The following is an 18,510-nucleotide window of genomic DNA, read 5'->3' on the forward strand; positions in this document are numbered from 1 at the left end:
CTGGGCACGTAGGCCTCCGCTCCTGTTCTGCACTTGCCCTCCATTCTTGCCCTTGCTTCTTCGTCCACCTTTTCACTGTTCTCTCTGCCTGTACAGCTAGCTCGTCCCGAAGGCGGACCTGCCACGGCGCCGTCTCTTCTCGAGTCGCTCACCACGTTCACCCATTTCCTAGGGCTCGCAAGGCCCTCCCAGCTGCTCTGAGGGGTGGCACCTCACCCACGTCTCCCCTCACGCTGCGGGGGGGGGGGGGGGGGCGCTCCAGCCTGTGAACTGTGCCCAGGACAAACCACAAACCCGTCTTCCTCGCCTGGAGCAGTCCTCACTCCCCAGGGGCTTCCTAGGAGGTCGCGTCCATCACATGGACCTCGAGCAGCGGAAGCTGTTCTGCAGGTTCGCACGGGCCCCAGGTGTCAGCAGAACCCCAATCCCAGCCCAAAGGACGAGTCTGGCACCGGTTCTGCTCAGCCTTTATTTTCATGTGTGTGTGGGGGGGGGTTCATTATAAACCAGGACGACCGGCAGCTGTCCGCAGCCTGTGGCCGCGGGGCGCAGGGACACAGGGCGTGGCCTCGCCCAGCAGCCACCCTCGGGCGACAGGGATACAGTCCCGCGTGGAAGTGAAGCGCCGTTACAAAAGGCACCTGCTTCGGCTGAGCAGGTGCAGGACCGGTGACTCCCATCAACGTGACAAGCAGGCGGGGAAGGAAGAGAGAACAGACCGCGCTCCGGAACCGCCCACGAGGCCACCTGTGGCGCGTGACTGACGGTGGGCACAGGACGCGGCCCCCTCCCCGCTGCGGATTTCCGAAACGTGGCGCATTCCAGGGTGACGGGGACAGGAAGCTGCTAGACGAAGGGGCCTCCTGACAGTTGGGAAGCATTAGGCGTCAGACAGGAGCTTGTCAGAAGCAGCTGCTGCGGGTGCTGATGGATCGTGTTTTCCCGCCGGCGGGCGGGCGGGCAGACAGTGGCGGCTGCGGAGGCGCGCCGTGAACACACACACACACACACACACACACGCACGCACGCACGGGAAGTCATCGAGCAGATGGCTGCGGGCAGTCAGCCGCGCCTCCGCAGACGACGCCCTGCATTTAATGAACGTGCGGAGGCGGCGCCGGATCATCCTTTATTTGTCACGGAGGGTGAGCACACAGGACAGAAGCAGCGGGGACCGGGGACGGGGCATCGGGGTGAAACGGCGTTGTGCTGCTCGCGGCTACCGTGTCCAGATACCCACGATGCCGCAGACAAACGTGAACATGAATCTTCTGGATCCATTCGATTAAAAAAAAAGCAAAAAGCTTGAAGGTGATGTCTGATGTCTCCAAGGTGATGATTTCATTAAAACCCGCCCACAAGAGGAAACCACCAAAGCTGTGGTCACAGGCCACGCCTTCCAGGGCGTGACGAGGCGCCGCGTCGCCGTGGCAGTGTGGCTGTGGCCGTGCGGGCTGCGGTACTGGGGACTCAGCCAAGGCCCTAAAACCCCAGACGTGCTTCCCCTGCTCAGGGGAGGGGCAGTTTCTGGCACGGGGCCACTGAGAATGGCCAGGGGTCAAAAATCTACAAAATGTGCCAAAGAGAATGTCAACTATAAACCTCAATAGCCCTGATGACGCCTGGTTTAGAAAAGGTCAAAGGTGCCAGGCGTGAGGAAAACGGTACACTCATCTCCACGCCACGTTACCATCGAAGTGAAACGGAACAGAACGTTCGGTGCAAAGACGGAACGTGGCGCTGGCGTTAAGTCCTCGCCGCGGCCCCGCCTGCTGGGAAGGGCACCGGGAAACCCCTGAACATGGAGGTTTACCCCGGAAATACGGACACGCCTGTGCACGGAACGGAGACACCGCAGGCCTCACTAAGCTGCGTGAGCACGGGACGACTGATGGACACGTGACTCTCACCGGTCACATCCACGCCGGCTCACACCACTGTGGGCACAGACAAGCCTCTGGGAGGGGGGAGGGTGGCTGTTAAACATGTTACCTATCATCTGAAAAATTACTTTTTTCTGTTTTAATCAGAAACCAGGTTTTTTAGAAAAAGACACCGACAGGAAGTGGCAGCGTGGCCAGTGCAGGACCGTTTTCCATGAAGACCACGCCGAGAACTCGCCGCCGGGGGATCGCATGCGGCGTTGTGTCCTCGGACGCGTCTCAGAACGGGCAGAGGGGCCGTCAGACGCAGGGACGGACACGGTGCGTCTGGTCCCTGAATCCTCCAACTCGCTTCCCCGCGGCGGGACAGTCCATTCTGACGCGGGTTAATGGAAGTTTCTGGTGCTCACTCTCCTCCCATAATCTATAAGTATACAAAAAGCTAAAAAATAAAATAACAGGTCATAACATAAAATAACCCCCGAGAGATGTTGAAAAGGAGACACATATTGTGGGGGGCCCAGTCACAGAACACGGCGCCCCACACGGGAACGGAGGCAGGACTCCGCGTCTCCCGGCGCCTTCTGGGGACGGTGCCCGCGAGCCCCGAGCTCCGCCACCTGGGCGCAGGCAGGGCGCGTGGGGCCGGGGAGACGCGGCGGCGACGGTGAGTGGTAAACAGAGAACCGAGTCTCTCGGCAGCGTGCACTCGTCGTTCATGCCGACGGTCGTCGACGGCCGTGCGGGATGGTCTCTGGGGCAGAGAGACGAGTCTGAGATAACGGGAGAACCGATGCCGAGCCGCGACGAGGGCGTCTTACCCCAAACAACACGCGTGAGAACTGGCACGTGGCGCGAGGCCCGGGAACCGCGCCCGGCCAGGCTCACATCCTTGCGGCCTCCTGGTCCTTCTCCTCCAGCAGCTGGATGAGGCGGGAGAAGCTGTCCTTCAGCGCCGCCACGTCGCCCAGCGAGCAGGGCTGCAGGATCCAGCGCTGCCCGCGCGCCAGCGGCTCCAGTTCGAAGTACTTTTTGACCTTGAGGGGGACAGAGAAGATCGGCATGTTGTTAATGACACCGGGACCTTTCTCAGACCCACATGCTAAGAGGGAGCACGTAGGGGGTTTCCAGGAGAACTTGCCCAAACTGTGATGCCTAGAACTTTCTAGAATCCCATCATGCGGGGGGGGGTGTGTTGGGTGGCCAGGAATGTTTCTTTTTTCTTTTTCTTTTTTAAAATATATTTTTATTGATTTCAGAGAGGAAGGGAGAGAGAGAGAAACATCAATGATGAGAGAGAATCACGTCTGGGGTTTTAGGGCCTTGGCTGAGTCCCCAGTACCGCAGCCCGCACGGTCACAGCCACACTGCCACGGCGACGCGGTGCCTCGTCACGCCCCGGAAGGCGTGGCGTGTGACCAGGAGCCGCTCCTGCTGAACCGGAAACGAAGCTCCCCTCCAAGGTGGCCCCAGGGAAGGGCCTGGGCCCAGCGAACAACCACGCTGGGACCCGGGACCTGCTGCCTCTGCCCTGCCCGGGGCACTGCTGGCGCCAGGGCTCCTTACCGCTGCCCATTTACAGCAGGGGCGCGGGGGGCGCGGGGCAGGTGAGGGGGCGTGTGGGGGGGCTTAGGGGCAGGTGAGGGAGCGCAGGGGCAGGTGAGGGGGTGCGGGGGCAGGTGAGGGGAAGTGTGGGGGGCTTAGGGGCAGGTGAGGGGGCGCGGGGGCAGGTGAGGGGGAGTGTGGGGGGGCTTAGGGGCAGGTGAGGGGGAGTGTGGGGGGGCTTAGGGGCAGGTGAGGGGAAGTGTGGGGGGCTTAGGGGCAGGTGAGGGGGCACGGGGGCAGGTGAGGGGGCGTGGGGGGCTTTAGGGACAGGGGAGTGAGGAGGAGTGGGGTGTCTGGGAGGCAGGGCCACATGGGCTGAACTCCGTGGTGGGGGCGGGTCTGGGTGACACAGCTGCCAGGGCTGGGGAAGAGGGTGCCGGGCCCGGGAGCCCCCGTGTCGGTGGAGGGTGCCGCTGACTGTGCAGGGGGAGGGTTGTGCTCGTCGACACCCGCTCAGGAGCCCGGGTGCGGATCCGGGGCCGGGCTGTCAGGGTGTCCCTGGGGGAGGCACTCGCAGTGAAGCGCTCACCGCCGCCCGCTCCCCCGCCGCTGGCCCAGGGAAGTCCAACCGACAGCCCCGAACTTGGCCGCGAGGGCGTGTCGCCAGGGACATCTGCAGGTGCCCAGCTGGGACCTTTCCTTCCTTCCGGGGAGCGGCTGTGTACCTCCCACCGCACCCCACGGGGCGCGCACGCCTCGAATGCGGGTTTGCGAGGGGCCTCCAGCCGGCCCACGCTCAGGGACAGCGCAGCTGGTGACCTTCCCGGGGTCGGGGCCGGGGTCGGAGCGCACGGCGGCGGCTCCAGGCCCCCGGGGCCCAGTGTCGGGCATTAGATAGATTCCCCAGCCACTCCTGGCGGCCACCTCAAAGCGAGCTGGCCTGGGGGGGCGCCAGCGGCCCTCCTCGCCCACGGCTCTGGGGGCGCTGAAACCCCGGAAAGGTGCTGAGTGTGTCACCGACAGATACGTAAGGCGAGCTCGGACCCAGGGTTCGCCCGCCACACAGAGCGACCCCGACACCGGTTCTCTTCACGGAGCAACAGGGACCAGGGATGGCAGCTCCGTGCTGGCCGCCCCCCCCACTCCCCCCCACGTCCCCCCCGCGCACAGCTCTCACCCAGTCCGCCCCCATCGGGCCGGAAGCACCGCGTGTGGACAGCACCCACCTGCCTCCGCGCAGGTGCAGGCGCGGGAGTGACGTCCCACTGCCACCTGGGACAGGGTCCCCCAGAGCCGGCCGGCCCCCCGCACCCCCCTCCCTTCCTCCTCCCCCCTTCTTGTCTGGAATCATTTCTATTCCACTCTCTCCGAAGAGCAGCACTGGGGGGCCCTGACCACGCTCAGGGGTCCTACTGGATTCTGCGTCGCCCACGTTGGGGACGACCGTCAGCGATGACTTATTTCAGGAAATCCAGTGCTGACGAGGAGGAAGCCTATCGGGCAGCCCTCTCCGGCCATGGGCGGTGACGTGGACGGCGGGCTCCCTGCTCGCAGGGGACGCCGTCGGGTACGGACCGGACGGGAGAGGGGACGAAGGCGCGAACGCCCCGCACGTCCCAGACCGCCATCGCCGTCTGAGAGGCGCGGCCGGCACGCCTAGAACCGTCTGCCCCGCGAGCCGGGCTAAAGGCTCGCTCAGCTCGATGCTGTCGCCGTGAAATAGATTCCAGGGTCTTTTTCAAACGTTGTCCTCGTTAATACGCACACTCCCCGCTGGGCGGGCGGGCGGGCGGGCGGGGTGGCGTCCCAAGTGCCGGGGGCGGCCTCACCCACCCGCACTGTGTCTGCCTGAGGAACGGCAACGGGTCTCCGCTCGGTCCCCTGCCGCCTGGCGGGCCTGGTCCCCGTGGCCCCGCGCGCACAGGACGCCCGCCGCAGCGCCCCGCCATCTCACCCCGACGCCAGTGCGAGCTGCGAGGCGGCGGGCGTCCCTCACACGGGCGCCGTCACCACTCGGGCTCAGGCTAGTGTTCCTGAGAAGCTCCTGTCGATGTCGACACGGGGGTTCGGTCACGCCTTCTCGTTCCGTTACGCGAGTCTCCGCACCACCCACGCCCGGCGCTCCATGCAGCCCGGTCTCACCTCCAGGCTATCCCTGTGCCCTCCCGCTCCCCCGGGTGCTTCCGTGAGGAAGACGGCAAAGGGTTTCGCTCGTCCTCGCCTGAGGGTCTTTTCCAGTGCGTGTTCAGAGAGTGGCAGGCGGGGAGAGACAGAGAAACACCGATGGGAGAGAGACACCGGCAACCCGCACACCCCAACCGGGGCCAGGGACTGACCCGCAACCGAGGGAATCGAACCCGTGACCCTTCAGTCTGCAGGCCACGCTCTCTCCACTGAGCCCCACCAGCCAGGGCAGTCAGATGGCCATTCATCCCAGCATTTGACAATGAAACCATATGACGCCGGTGCGGACCAACGGCGGCCTGTGCTACCCGGACGTCACCAGGAGGTAAATGCCAGTTGGAGGGTAATACGAACAGCGGCGTGGGAATGGCATCCACCCGTGTAGTAAAGGAACGGCCTGCACGCGGCGGGGAGACAGCCAGAGCCCTTGGCAGGCGCCCGTCCGGAGGCCTCGTCTCCCGCAGGAAGGACAGGAGGTGGCTAGGGACGCGGCGCCAAGCACGCTCCGCCTGCTGGACTCCTGCTCCTGTCCAGGTAGACACGCACAGCCCACCTACTTCTTCCGTCCATCCTCCCCGAGGGCGTTTCCCCCCGACTTTAGGGAGAGTGGGAGGGAGAGGGAGAGACAGAGAAACATCGATGTGAGAGACACACACCGACTGGCTGCCCCCCGCACGCGCCCCGACCAGGGCCCGGGCTGGGGAGGAGCCAGCAACCGAGGGACGTGCCCTTGACCGGCATCGAACCCGGGACCCTTCGGTCCGCAGGCCGACGCCGTATCCACGGAACCAAACAGGCTGGGGCCACCCCTCTCTCCCAGCACCGCCCCCCCCACCCCCGCCCCGCTCTTAAATTAGGTACCAAGCCAAGGGCTTCCTTGAAAGCACGGAAAGACGTAATTCATTAACGGGGATTGAAGAGAGTTCCCTGAGTGAGCAAATCCTCACCAGCGAGGCCTGAACGGGAGGGTTCATCCTCTAACTCAGACTCCTGGCGTTCAGGCGCAGGAAACCCCGTCCCGCTGCCTCCGGGGTTCAGAGACCCTCCTGCACCGGACAAGCTGAGCGCCTGGAGCGGGGAGCCCCCTGCCCCCCCACAGTCCCCTCCCCCGCCATCTGCCAGCTGGGCTGCATTTAAGAATTTCACACTGAATATCAAGTGCTGTTTTGACATGTGGCTCCAGAAATGTGAGTTTAGTGTCTATTCAGCTCGCACTCAAGTGATCGACAGGCAGGGGAGGGGCTCACCAACGACACGGGAGCCTGTGCCCGCGGGTTCCTACACGTCCCCGTCCCCGAGGGATGGACAGCGCCCGCACCGCGTCCCGAGCGGAAAGTGCAGCCCCCAGCAGGGCCGCTCAGCCTCACACGGTGACCCCTACCTGCCTCACACGGTGACCCCTACCTGCCTCACTCACCCTCACACAGGTGACCCCTACCTGCCTCACACGGTGACCCCTACCTGCCTCACACAGTGACCCCTACCTGCCTCACACGGTGACCCCTACCTGCCTCACTCACCCTCACACGGTGACCCCTACCTGCCTCACACGGTGACCCCTACCTGCCTCACTCACCCTCACACGGTGACCCCTACCTGCCTCACACAGGTGACCCCTACCTGCCTCACACGGTGACCCCTACCTGCCTCACACGGTGACCCCTACCTGCCTCACACGGTGACCCCTACCTGCCTCACACGGTGACCCCTACCTGCCTCACACAGGTGACCCCTACCTGCCTCACTCACCCTCACACAGGTGACCCCTACCTGCCTCACACGGTGACCCCTACCTGCCTCACACGGTGACCCCTACCTGACTCACTCATCCTCACACAGGTGACCCCTACCTGCCTCACCCTTACACAGGTGACCCTTACCTGCCTCACAAAGGTGACCCCTACCTGCCTCCCTCACCCTCACATAGGTGACCCCCGCCTTGCATGCCTCCCATACTCCGTCCCCTCCACATCCCACCATCTCCCCGCATGGAAACCAGCGAGGCAGGTACACCCGTGAAGACTTTCCAGTCCTAACCCTGGACCTATGTCCATAAGGGGAGCATCTTACGTTTCCCATTCATTACAGGAGACCAGGAAAAACGAACACGGACTAATTTCTGTAGGTGATTTCCCTCGGGGAGGGACTGATTAGTGGGTCTAAATGATGAACAGCGGCCAGCTGGCGTGGCTCCGTGGTTGAACATCCACCTGTGGACCAGGAGGTCATGATTCGATTCCCGGTCAGGGCACAGGCCCAGGTTGCAGGCTTGATTTCTCTCATCACGGATGTTCCTACATCTCTCTCCCTCTCCCTTCCTCTCTGAAATCAATAAAAATATGTTTAAAATAATAATAATAATAAATGAGCCAGTGGTCCAGGATTGTGAGAGGGATGTCCAAAGAATAGTAAATGAGCCAGTCGGACATCCCCCGAGGGGTCCCGAATTGGAGAGGGTGCAGGCTGGGCTGAGGGGACCCCGCCCCAATGCATGAATTTCGTGCACCGGGCCTCTAGTAATAATAATAAGTAATAATAAATAAATAAATCATGAACAGTGGGACGCGCTGATGAAGCGAGGGCGGGGATCCCAGACACCTGCAGTCTGTAACCCCACCTGCCCGTCCCCACCTCAGTCCACCCCCACCCCAGGCTGCCCCCTAACCCCACCTGCCCGTCCCCACCTCAGCCCCCCCCGCCCCCAGGCTGCCCCCTAACCCCACCTGCCCGTCCCCACCTCAGTCCACCCCCACCCCAGGCTGCCCCCTAACCCCACCTGCCCGTCCCCACCTCAGCCCCCCCCACCCCCAGGCTGCCCCCTAACCCCACCTGCCCGTCCCCACCTCAGTCCACCCCCCCCAGGCTGCCCCCTAACCCCACCTGCCCGTCCCCACCTCAGTCCCCCCCCAGGCTGCCCCCTAACCCCACCTGCCTGTCCCCACCTCAGCACCCCCCCCCAGGCTGCCCCCTAACCCCACCTGCCCGTCCCCACCTCAGCCCCCCCCCAGGCTGCCCCCTAACCCCACCTGCCCGTCCCCACCTCAGCCCCCCCCCAGGCTGCCCCCTAACTCCACCTGCCCGTCCCCACCTCAGCCCCCCCCCCCAGGCTGCCCCCTAACCCCACCTGCCCGTCCCCACCTCAGTCCCCCCCCCAGGCTGCCCCCTAACCCCACCTGCCCGTCCCCACCTCAGCCCCCCCCCAGGCTGCCCCCTAACCCCACCTGCCCGTCCCCACCTCAGTCCCCCCCCAGGCTGTTCCCTAACCCCACCTGCCCGTCCCCACCTCAGCACCCCCCCCCAGGCTGCCCCCTAACCCCACCTGCCCGTCCCCACCTCAGCACCCCCCCACTGAGGCTGCTCCCTAACCCCACCTGCCCGTCCCCACCTCAGCCCGCCGCCCCCCCAGGCTGCCCCCTAACCCCACCTGCCCGTCCCCACCTCAGTCCCCCCCCAGGCTGTTCCCTAACCCCACCTGCCCGTCCCCACCTCAGTCCCCCCCCAGGCTGTTCCCTAACCCCACCTGCCCGTCCCCACCTCAGCACCCCCCCCAGGCTGCCCCCTAACCCCACCTGCCCGTCCCCACCTCAGTCCCCCCCCCCAGGCTGCCCCCTAACCCCACCTGCCCGTCCCCACCTCAGCACCCCCCCCAGGCTGCCCCCTAACCCCACCTGCCCGTCCCCACCTCAGTCCCCCCCACCCCAGGCTGCCCCCTAACCCCACCTGCCCATCCCCACCTCAGTCCACCCCCCAGGCTGCCCCCTAACCCCACCTGCCCGTCCCCACCTCAGCGCCCCCGAGGCTGTTCCCTAACCCCACCTGCCCATCCCCACCTCAGTCCCCCCCACCCCAGGCTGCCCCCTAACCCCACCTGCCCGTCCCCACCTCAGTCCCCCCCACCCCAGGCTGCCCCCTAACCCCACCTGCCCGTCCCCACCTCAGTCCCCCCCCCAGGCTGCCCCCTAACCCCACCTGCCCGTCCCCACCTCAGCGCCCCCGAGGCTGTTCCCTAACCCCACCTGCCCATCCCCAGCACAGGAGCAGCTCAGATAGTGGAGGTGCCTGGGGCGGGGGGTGGGGGGGTGGGGGGGCGAGCTGCGGGTCCCTCCCACCACCACTGTCTGCACTTCCCTGCCCTCCTCCCTCCTGTGCAGGCGTCTTTCCTGCCAGCTCTTGCCAGTTCAGTGCAGGGGGTGAGCCCCGATGCCCACGTCCGTGCCCTGAGCTCACGGAGACAGTGAGCAACCCATTCAAACCAAGACGCTGCTCCCCCACAGGACTAGACGGAGTGACCCAGGTCCCCAGGGACCCCTCCCACGGCCTTTGACAAAATCCGCGTCCCCTCCAGCAGCCGTGTTCATCAGGATGGTGACCTTCTTCATCTTTCACTGACCTGCGTGCCCTAGAGGGACGGCAGCGTGTTTCTGGAATATTCTGCTTCCCGTGGTGCTTGCTGACGGGAGACCACGCCCATCACGTAGCCGGCTCCCCTGGAGGGAAGGGACGGCGTCGGACTGGACAAGCCCCCGCGAGCACGGACCACACGCACGCTGTGCACCTGAGCCCACGCCCCGCTCCTGACCGCCGAGCACGGACACGGAGCTCCGGGCCTGGGGCTGCAGCTGGGAGCTCAGCATTGAAGGCGGGGGGCCCGGGGCCCGCAGGACCCCCTGTGCCTGGAGGGGGCGGAGGCAGCTCAAGGTGGTCTCCGGACCCTGACAGCCGCATGCAGAGGCTGGCCCTGCCCTTTGCCGACTGCGTGCCCCTGGCGCGTCTCCCACCCTCCCTCCCGCCAAAGATGGTGGTGGTAGGAGACGCAGCCCGGGGCTACCCTGGCAGGACGGCCAGCCCGCGGTCAGCACAGACGTAGCCCCTTCCCTGTCCCGCCATGCACCCCAGGAATCACACAGAGAGCGATGCACCTTCCTACACGGTCCCCCACCACGTCCTCGGCAGCACCCGCACTCGATGGCACCCAGGAAACGGGACCGACCGGGCCAGGCGACCCGGGCCTCCGGCTCAGGCCACACGCGCTCCAGCAGGCGGGTCCCGGTCACGGCGGCTTCCGGGGGGGGGGGGGGGGCCTCAGGCCTCGGGGCTGGGGGCGCGCCCTGCACACCTGGCCCCTGCGCACTGTCGGGGCTGCCGGGCTGGAGCGATGCTCCTGGCGGGGCAGGCGCGCTCCGCACGGCTCGCTGGCGCGGCTGCCTCACCGCCGTGGCTATTTCACGGACACGCGTGGCTGCCGGAGACCAGCCCGCCCTTCGCTGCCCTCGGAGCTCAGTTTTGTCCGTCGGTGTTTGTATTCTGAGAGCGTTGCAAACGACGTGCAGCGGGTGAGGAGGGGAGCTGCGCTTATGGAGAGAGAGCCGGGAAGATGCAGAAAACACGCCCCGGGAGGTGAGAGGAGCGAGGAGCTGAGCCTCAGAGGCTCCTGTACCAGCGGCCCCGGGGGAGGGTGAGCCACCAGAACCTGGCACAGCCCGCCCGCCGGCCCTGCCCACAGCTCCCTCCTGCGAACAGTCTGCCAACGGCTCTTACCTCTGGCACAAAGACCAGTTACAAAACGGACCTACTATTCCCAACGCAGGCCTTCTCAGTAACAAATAAGCAAAAAAGAAAAAAAAAATGGGTAACTGGATCCCTGTCTGGGTTAAGCAATGAATTTACACCAAGGAAGCCATGCTACATGCTATCAACACCCTGGAAGCCGTGAGCCTGGCCCGGGCCTGGGGGCGGGGAGCCAACCCGGGAACTGGGGGAGGGGGCCAGGGGGATGTGGCCAGGTCTGCCGTCGCTGTCACTCACTGTCACCTTGGGTGCGGGAGGCGCTGGACGCAGGGTCCCCGTGACGTAAGTGGCGCCCGTGAGCTGCGGACCAGTGTCTGGCAATAACGAAGCAGGCCACAGGGAACCGAGATTGGCAAATAGAGGCTAAAAGTGAGATTGTCGAAGATGAGGAGCTCAAGCAATTGCACGTGGCGTGCACAGGAGCTGGGGCGAAGGACAGGAGCGCCCCTCCGTGTCGATCCGCTTCCAGGAAGCGGGGCCCGGCTCGCCACCCCGCAGCTCCCAGGGCCCCACGTTCAGTGGGCACGGGTGGACCGGAAGGAAGTGATAGAAGCACCCACACGTAAGGCCACGGCCATCCCGGAGCCGGTGCTACGGGTCACAACAGAGAAACACGCACGCCTCTCCTCCGGCCGGGGTGGAGCATCGCCGCTGTGTCCTGGGGAGAGAGTTCGGAGCCTTTTCCACAGGCAGCAACCCGACCCACCTCGGCGTCACGCTTCCCCAGACTCTCCGGAAAGGCAGGGCTGTGGGCCCGGGAGGAAGTGCCCCGAGAAGAGGGGTTCGCAGAATCTAGAGCAGCTGTGGGCAAACTACGGCCCGTGGGCCGGATCCGGCCGGTTCGGCTGTTCTATCCGGCCCGTCCGGCTGTTCTATCCGGCCCACGGAGCCCAAAGAGCGGAGGGTTCTCTTGCTCTCCCCTCCGCTCCTTCACCAGCAGCAGTGTTAACATGGCAACGTCGGAAAACACGGCCGCAGCTCCTTCTTCTGAGTGGGCGGATTTATATCCCCATTCAGTAGAAGGAACAACCTCTCAGTCTTCCAGAGGCTCCTTGGAATGCCCGCGGACGCATCCCCCGACATCACCCTGGGAATGCGGAGACACGTTATGGTGGTGATGTAGGGAGACACGCCCCTGGAGAGCACAGCATCAGAGCATTAGCTAAAAAGGAGACCAACAACACTGTTCCCACTGAAGTGGATGTTTTAAAGACCAAAAACCTTTCAACCCAGTCTACATTGCCATCTACATCTACGTCCCGGGCATCATTTGGAAGTTGCACTAAAGAAAATGTTTAATTTACTGTTGACACATTTTGTTCTTTTCTATTTGTTTTAGTTTCAAATTATTTTATTATATTTAAGTTTAATTTGAAAGGCTTTTGTACCTTTCCTTTGTTAGGCAATTTTATTTTGCCTTTGCCATCTTCAATATAAGGTATGTTATTGTGCTATGATTCCTCCATTTTTTGAAGTTTCAAATTATAATAATTAGTGTTTACATTCTTCTTGTTAAAATGTTTGAAATGAATAAAACTATTGAAATAAAAAAAAAAGACCGTACCCTTTTATGTAATGATGTTTACTTTGAATTTATATTAGTTCACACAAACACTCCATCCATGCTTTTGTTCCGGCCCTCCGGTCCAGTCTAAGAACCCAGTGTGGCCCTCGAGTCACAAAGTGTGCCCACCCCTGGCCTAGAATCCAGGAGGACAATGATGAGGCGCGGGGAGGGGCGAGGGGGAGCGCCTTCCTCCTGACCCCGCACGGGGAGAAGCGTCCCTTCATCGGGAAGGACGAGAGGAAGCAACCAGACCTCACCGGGCGGACACCTTCCAGGGCCGTCCAAACAGACGCCACGGCCAAGGACCTCGGCCACCGAGAGGCCAGGCGACGCCCCTTCTAGAACGCCCGGGCTGTTCTAGAAGGTGAGGGCCGGCCGAGAGAGCCTCTGTTCACATGGCACCTGCAGGGCAGCGCCCGATCGGGCTGGAGGAGCAATGCCCAACGGTGACAGACACCCCGACTCTGAAGGTGCTGCAGGCCATGAGGGGTGCTGGGGGCAGAGTCCCTCGCTCTCTCAGCCGGTCAGGGCTGCGAGCGCATGTCGTTCCTGTGATTCCAGCGGTTTCCTGGAAAGGGCGTCCCCGAGATTGCGCCTGGGACTCTAGTGGACACGCCTGAGCGCGGCCACAGGGTTAACGAGCCCGGACACGTGTCCGTGCAAAGGTTTCCCCCGGCCAGCAGGTGCGCTGCGCTGACTGATGACAATGCTCCCTGGAGTGTCCTCTCAGCCTTCACCCGACCTCCAGCTATCGCTACAACCGACAGGGAGAGGCGTGCGTGGCCCTGTCACTGCGCCCGGGGTGGGGGGGGGGGAGAGAGGGGGGGATGGCGGGCCTGGGGGGACCCACCTGCAGGATCCACAAAGACCAGCACTCGATTCCCGGGGCTGCCATTCTGCTCAAGGCCCCCCAAGTCACCTCACAAGAAATCTCAAGGACGCAACTGCACGCCACCTTGAAAGTGTAGTTTTTTACTGTTTGGCCGAAATTCCAGGGAGGACAGCAAATAAATGGAGGGGGAAACGGAAGCCTGGCCACAGAGCGTTCCTAAATGAACGCCCAGCTGCTGGCAACAGGCGGTTCAGCCGAACGGACATTAAACTTTTACCCCAGGACGGGACGCATCCATCTCGCTGCGGGAGGCGGTTCCGGAGCGAGGCCGCGGGGCGGCACCCCACCCGCCCGGCTAACAGGGAGCCCGCAGGCGGAGCCCGATCACAGCGCCTTCTCTCCGGCGCCGGCCTCCCACGTTCCTATCCGCTCAGAGAGGCTTTTATAACGCCATAAAAACCAAGGGTTCCCGGCCTCCAAGGCGCCCGCCCCGCGGGGCCCAAGCGCAGCGCACGCCTTCCCCGGGCGGCCGGCCGCCTCGGACCTCACGGCCAATGGCAGCGGCGCAGCGCTGACGCCGGGCAGTGCCGGCTGGGACCCGGCCTCAAAACACTGGGCCAGCCCTAACTAGTGTGGCTCAGTGGATAGAGCGTCGGCCTGCGGACTAAAGGGTCCCAGGTTCGATTCCGGTCAAGGGCATGTACCTGGGTTGCGGGCACATCCCCAGTAGGGGGCGTGCAGGAGGCAGCTGATCGATGTCTCTCTCTCATCGATGTTTCTAACTTTCTATCCCTCTCTCTTCCTCTCTGTAAAAAATCAATAAAATATATTTAAAAACAAAACAAAACAAAACAAACAAACAAACAAACAAACAAACAAAAAAAAACAAAACACTGGGCCAGCGATGCCGAAGGGGCTCTACGGGCGAGTCCGGAGGCCTCCCCCAGGGTGGCATTTTCCAGAAACGTCCTTGATAAAGACGGGGAATGGCCACGTCCCCGGGGGACACGGGGCAGCGGGTCTCCGTCCCAGGCTCCCACCCCGCTGGGTGGGCGGGGCAACGTCCCAGTAAAGAGCGAAGCCGCTTAGTGTACGAGGTGGAGGGAGCGTGAAGTCACACTGGCCCCGGGGGTGGCTGGGTTCCCGGGAACACGCACGTCCAGCCCTGGCGTGGCCGCCGCCCCGGCCCCCTCCCGTCCTCTCACCCAGAGGCGCCGTCTGCGGACGGGCGGGCCGCGCGTGCGAGGGACGGGGGTGGGCAAGGGGCCGCCTCACAGGTGCAGGTTATGGACGAGAAGGACAACCAACACGGGCAGAATCCTATCCAGGTGCCGGTGGGCAGAGCGGTCAAAGGCGAGCCAGCCCTCCCCGGGCGCCGGCCCGCGGCTGGACGTGAGGTTCCCGCAGGAGACCAGCCGTGCGCCGCACACACTGGGCTCTCAGCGAGTCCTGGAGAGAAGTCCCTTCACAGCGGGTGGACTGTTCTCTGGGTTCCCGGGTGCGTCTGGGGGCCAACTGCTCCTGGGGGTGGATTCGTGCCTGACGTGCGCTGTGATAGCACATTTCTCCAAAGCCAACGGCCACACCGCCAGCCTAGGCGACCTCAGACACGCACCTCGTCCCGGCGGAGGGAGGGAAAAGCCAACGACAGGGACGTGTGTAAGAGGGCAGCTTCAGAAGGAGACGCGTGCACCGACCTAAGACAGTCGCGTTCCTCTTTGTAAACATCCTCACGTTGGCCCAGTCCTCAGACGTGGTGTAGGTAACAGCGGGGAGCGGGGGGTGTGGTTCTGCCCACGTCAAGCTGGACGATGCGTTCAGAGACAGGTCTGGCGGGAAGTGGGTGCTGTTTGAGAGCCGCATGGTGGTGGGGCACCACGGTCTTGCCTGGAAACCAGTGTTGGGTCACTCCAGGGCCCAGGGTGCTGGTCAGCCTGAGTTCAGGCCCTCAGGTGCTGCCTGCACAACCCGGACACCCTCTCCATCCTCGCCTGCAGTGACACACCGGCCTCTCGGGTTGTGGGGCTCACAGACGTGTCTACAGGGCCCTGGAGAGCTGCTGTCGCTGCTGCTAGCGCTGTTGCAAGGAACAGGAATGCGGAAGTTCCTGAGAGCCAGGCTACCTGGTGTTCCCACTGTCAGCACATTCGCTTTGCACAGGACCAGTGAGGGGGCGGTGGGCAGGGATGGGGAAGGTGGGCAGGGATGGGGAAGGTGGGCAGGGATGGGGAAGGTGGGCAGGGATGGGGAAGGTGGGTAGGGATGGGGAAGGTGGGTAGGGATGGGGAGGTGGGCAGGGATGGGGAAGGTGGGTAGGGATGGGGAAGGTGGGCAGGGATGGGCAGGTGGGTAGTGAGGACCCCAGGGTGGGGTGAGGAACCACTGGGACTGGACTCTGCTTCCGGCCCGGGCTGCCCCCACCACCCTCGCTACCGCTCACCGATTTCACTTTAAAGAGACTGAACTAAGCCCCAAGCTTGCTGATGGAACTCAAACCAAATAAGGGAAGAACTGTCCCTGCTTCGCGGAGAACCGTGAAACGGGGAGGAATGCAGAAAACACGCTCTGGAAACAAACCAACAGAAAGAACGCACCCTCTCTGGGTACGAATATCCCCGAGGGAACCGGAACCGGGCAGAACGGAGGAACACGGCTGCTCGGTGCCCGGCCAAGACCCCCCACGTCCCCCGAGGCGCAACGCCACGGCTGTTCCTCTGGCTCAGTGACCCATCGAAAGTGGGCCTTCAGCTCCCAACCACAGACGTCCGCGCTGAGCAACCAAGTATCCAGGAGATGAAGAGTTATAGTGGAGTCAATTCAACACACACACACACACACACACACACACACACACGCACACACACACGTACACACATACGCTCACACACATGCACACGTACACATGCTCACACACACTCGCATACAGACACGCACCCACACTCATATTCACATGCCCACACATGCACGTTCACACACATGCAAATGCTCACACACGTGCACACATGCACGCACACGCACACACACGCACAAACACATTCGCATACAGACATGCACCCACACTCATACTCACACACATGCCCACACACGCACGTTCACACACATGCAAATGCTCACACACGTGCACACACGCACGTACACACACACACACTTGCACAGCCTGACACGGGCTACGAAAGGCTCACTGGGCTCCCAGCCCACCCACACTGGGTTTTCTCTCCTGGGAGAGCTGTTCTGTCCGCAGGTGAAACAGCTTTGGAAACTTCACAGCCAAGACCTGCCTGGAAGTGCTAGCGAGGCATCAAGATACCAGTGACAGCCGGGCCGACCTAAGATCCCGGAGGTCACGGTTCGATGCCGGTCAGGGCACAGGCCCGGGTGGTGGGCTCGATCCCCAGTGGGGGGCGTGCAGGAGGCAGCCGTCCATGATTCTCCCTCGTCTTTGATGTTTCTCTCTCTGCCTCTCCTCCCCTCTCTGACATCAATAATAAATATATTTGAAAAAAATAGCAACGACAGTGTCAGTGGTGAGCGAGGGGCATGCAGTGAGCGGGCTCTGTGAGGACGGCCCAGCCGGGACGTCCCCGCCGCGGAGCAGACGAGTGTCACCACCGCGTCGACAACCCCAGGCCGGGCCCGGGGGGGGGGGGTGCTCCCGCCTGCGCTGCGAGAGCAGGACGATGTCACTCGCAGGACCAGGCCCACGACACGCAGCTGACGGCTCTCCGGCTGGGCCGGCGTTCACCACCCGCCTCAGGTAACAGGGCGGCCGGAACCGAGGGGCCACAGCTCTTTCTATTTCTTCTTCTGTTGTTTTAGTTACAAAATGTGGCCGAGCCATCCCTCTCCCGGGTTAGATTTCTGTCTGAGAAAGTCGAGATCTTCCACTGGCTCATCCCGCCCGTGACAGCCTTCCTGGGGCTCCCCACACCTGCCTGCAAATGCTCTTCTTTCTTTTTTGTTTTTGTTTTTTTAATATATTTTATTGATATTTTACAGAGAGGAAGGGAGAGGGATAGAGAGCTAGAAGCATCGATGAGAGAGAAACATCGATCAGCTGCCTCCTGCACACCCCCCACCGGGGATGTGCCCGCAACCAAGGCACATGCCCTTGACCGGAATCGAACCCGGGACCCTTCAGTCCGCAGGCCAACGCTCTATCCACTGAGCCAATCCAGTTTCGGCATGAACGCTCTTCTTTATGGTCCAAAAACAAGGGCGTCGGGTCCCAGTCCCGCTGGCCGCACGCATCCCCGCGAGGAGCGCCATGCCACGCGGGGCCCGCAGCCACTCCTCCTCGGCCCGGGCCCGCCCGCTCTGCGCCGGCTGTGGGACCTGTTTATAAATCCTCTTCTCGCCCGTCGCCGTCGTCCGCCCACAGGAGCCCCCGCTCCCCGTTTCTGTGTTTGGAGCTCCTCAGGGTGAATTGAATTATTTGTGCGGCTGTGAGTCGCGCCCGCTCCCCGCGGATTCACGGCCCGCACGTCGGAGGTGTTGGCCGTTTCCTCCGTGGAGCCCCGCGCACGAAGGCCCTGGGCTCACCCGGATGATGTCGTCATTGTACGCAGTTCTAGAAGACACTCCCCTCAACTCCCCAAACCCAGCCTGTTTCCAACACCAAGCCGGCTCGACCTCGGAAGGGCTGCGAACGCACCGCGTGGCGGGAACGGACGGCAGCTGCTCCCCATGCCTCCCTGCCCCTCCCGCAGGGAAGGACTGTTTCACTGTTTCGGGGCTCTCCGGGAAGCGCCCCCACCCCGGCCTCCCCGAGCACGCTAGGCTGTCAGCGCAGCGCGGCCTCCTGGCTTCCAGAAGCCGCCCAGGTCTCTGCAGCTTTTCGGTGTGAGAGGAGACGTTCTGTTTGAAAGTCGTAAGAATAAACCCCTCAAGTGCATTTCCTTCCACGAATACCTGCCTCTCGGCCACGTAAACCA

At 63.1% G+C, this 18,510-nt stretch overlaps 1 protein-coding gene across 3 annotated transcripts in view; it reads right to left on the reverse strand.

Annotated features, from left to right (window-relative positions):
• Positions 1–451: 451 nt before the first annotated feature.
• The window catches only part of ARL15 (ARF like GTPase 15), a 226,446-nt gene continuing 208,387 nt past the window's right edge, over positions 452–18,510 (reverse strand). For 2 of the 3 annotated variants that reach the window (XM_080682514.1, XM_080682513.1), the window contains one exon: positions 452–2,920. In XM_080682514.1, the coding sequence (XP_080538640.1) occupies positions 2,768–2,920 (153 nt within the window). In that variant the 3' untranslated portion in view covers positions 452–2,767. The remainder of the gene's footprint in view (positions 2,921–18,510) is intronic. The other variant, XM_080682515.1, reaches the window with a different exon arrangement.

This window comes from Plecotus auritus, assembly GCF_963455305.1.
Source record: "Plecotus auritus genome assembly, chromosome: 7".
NCBI lineage: Eukaryota > Metazoa > Chordata > Mammalia > Chiroptera > Vespertilionidae > Plecotus > Plecotus auritus.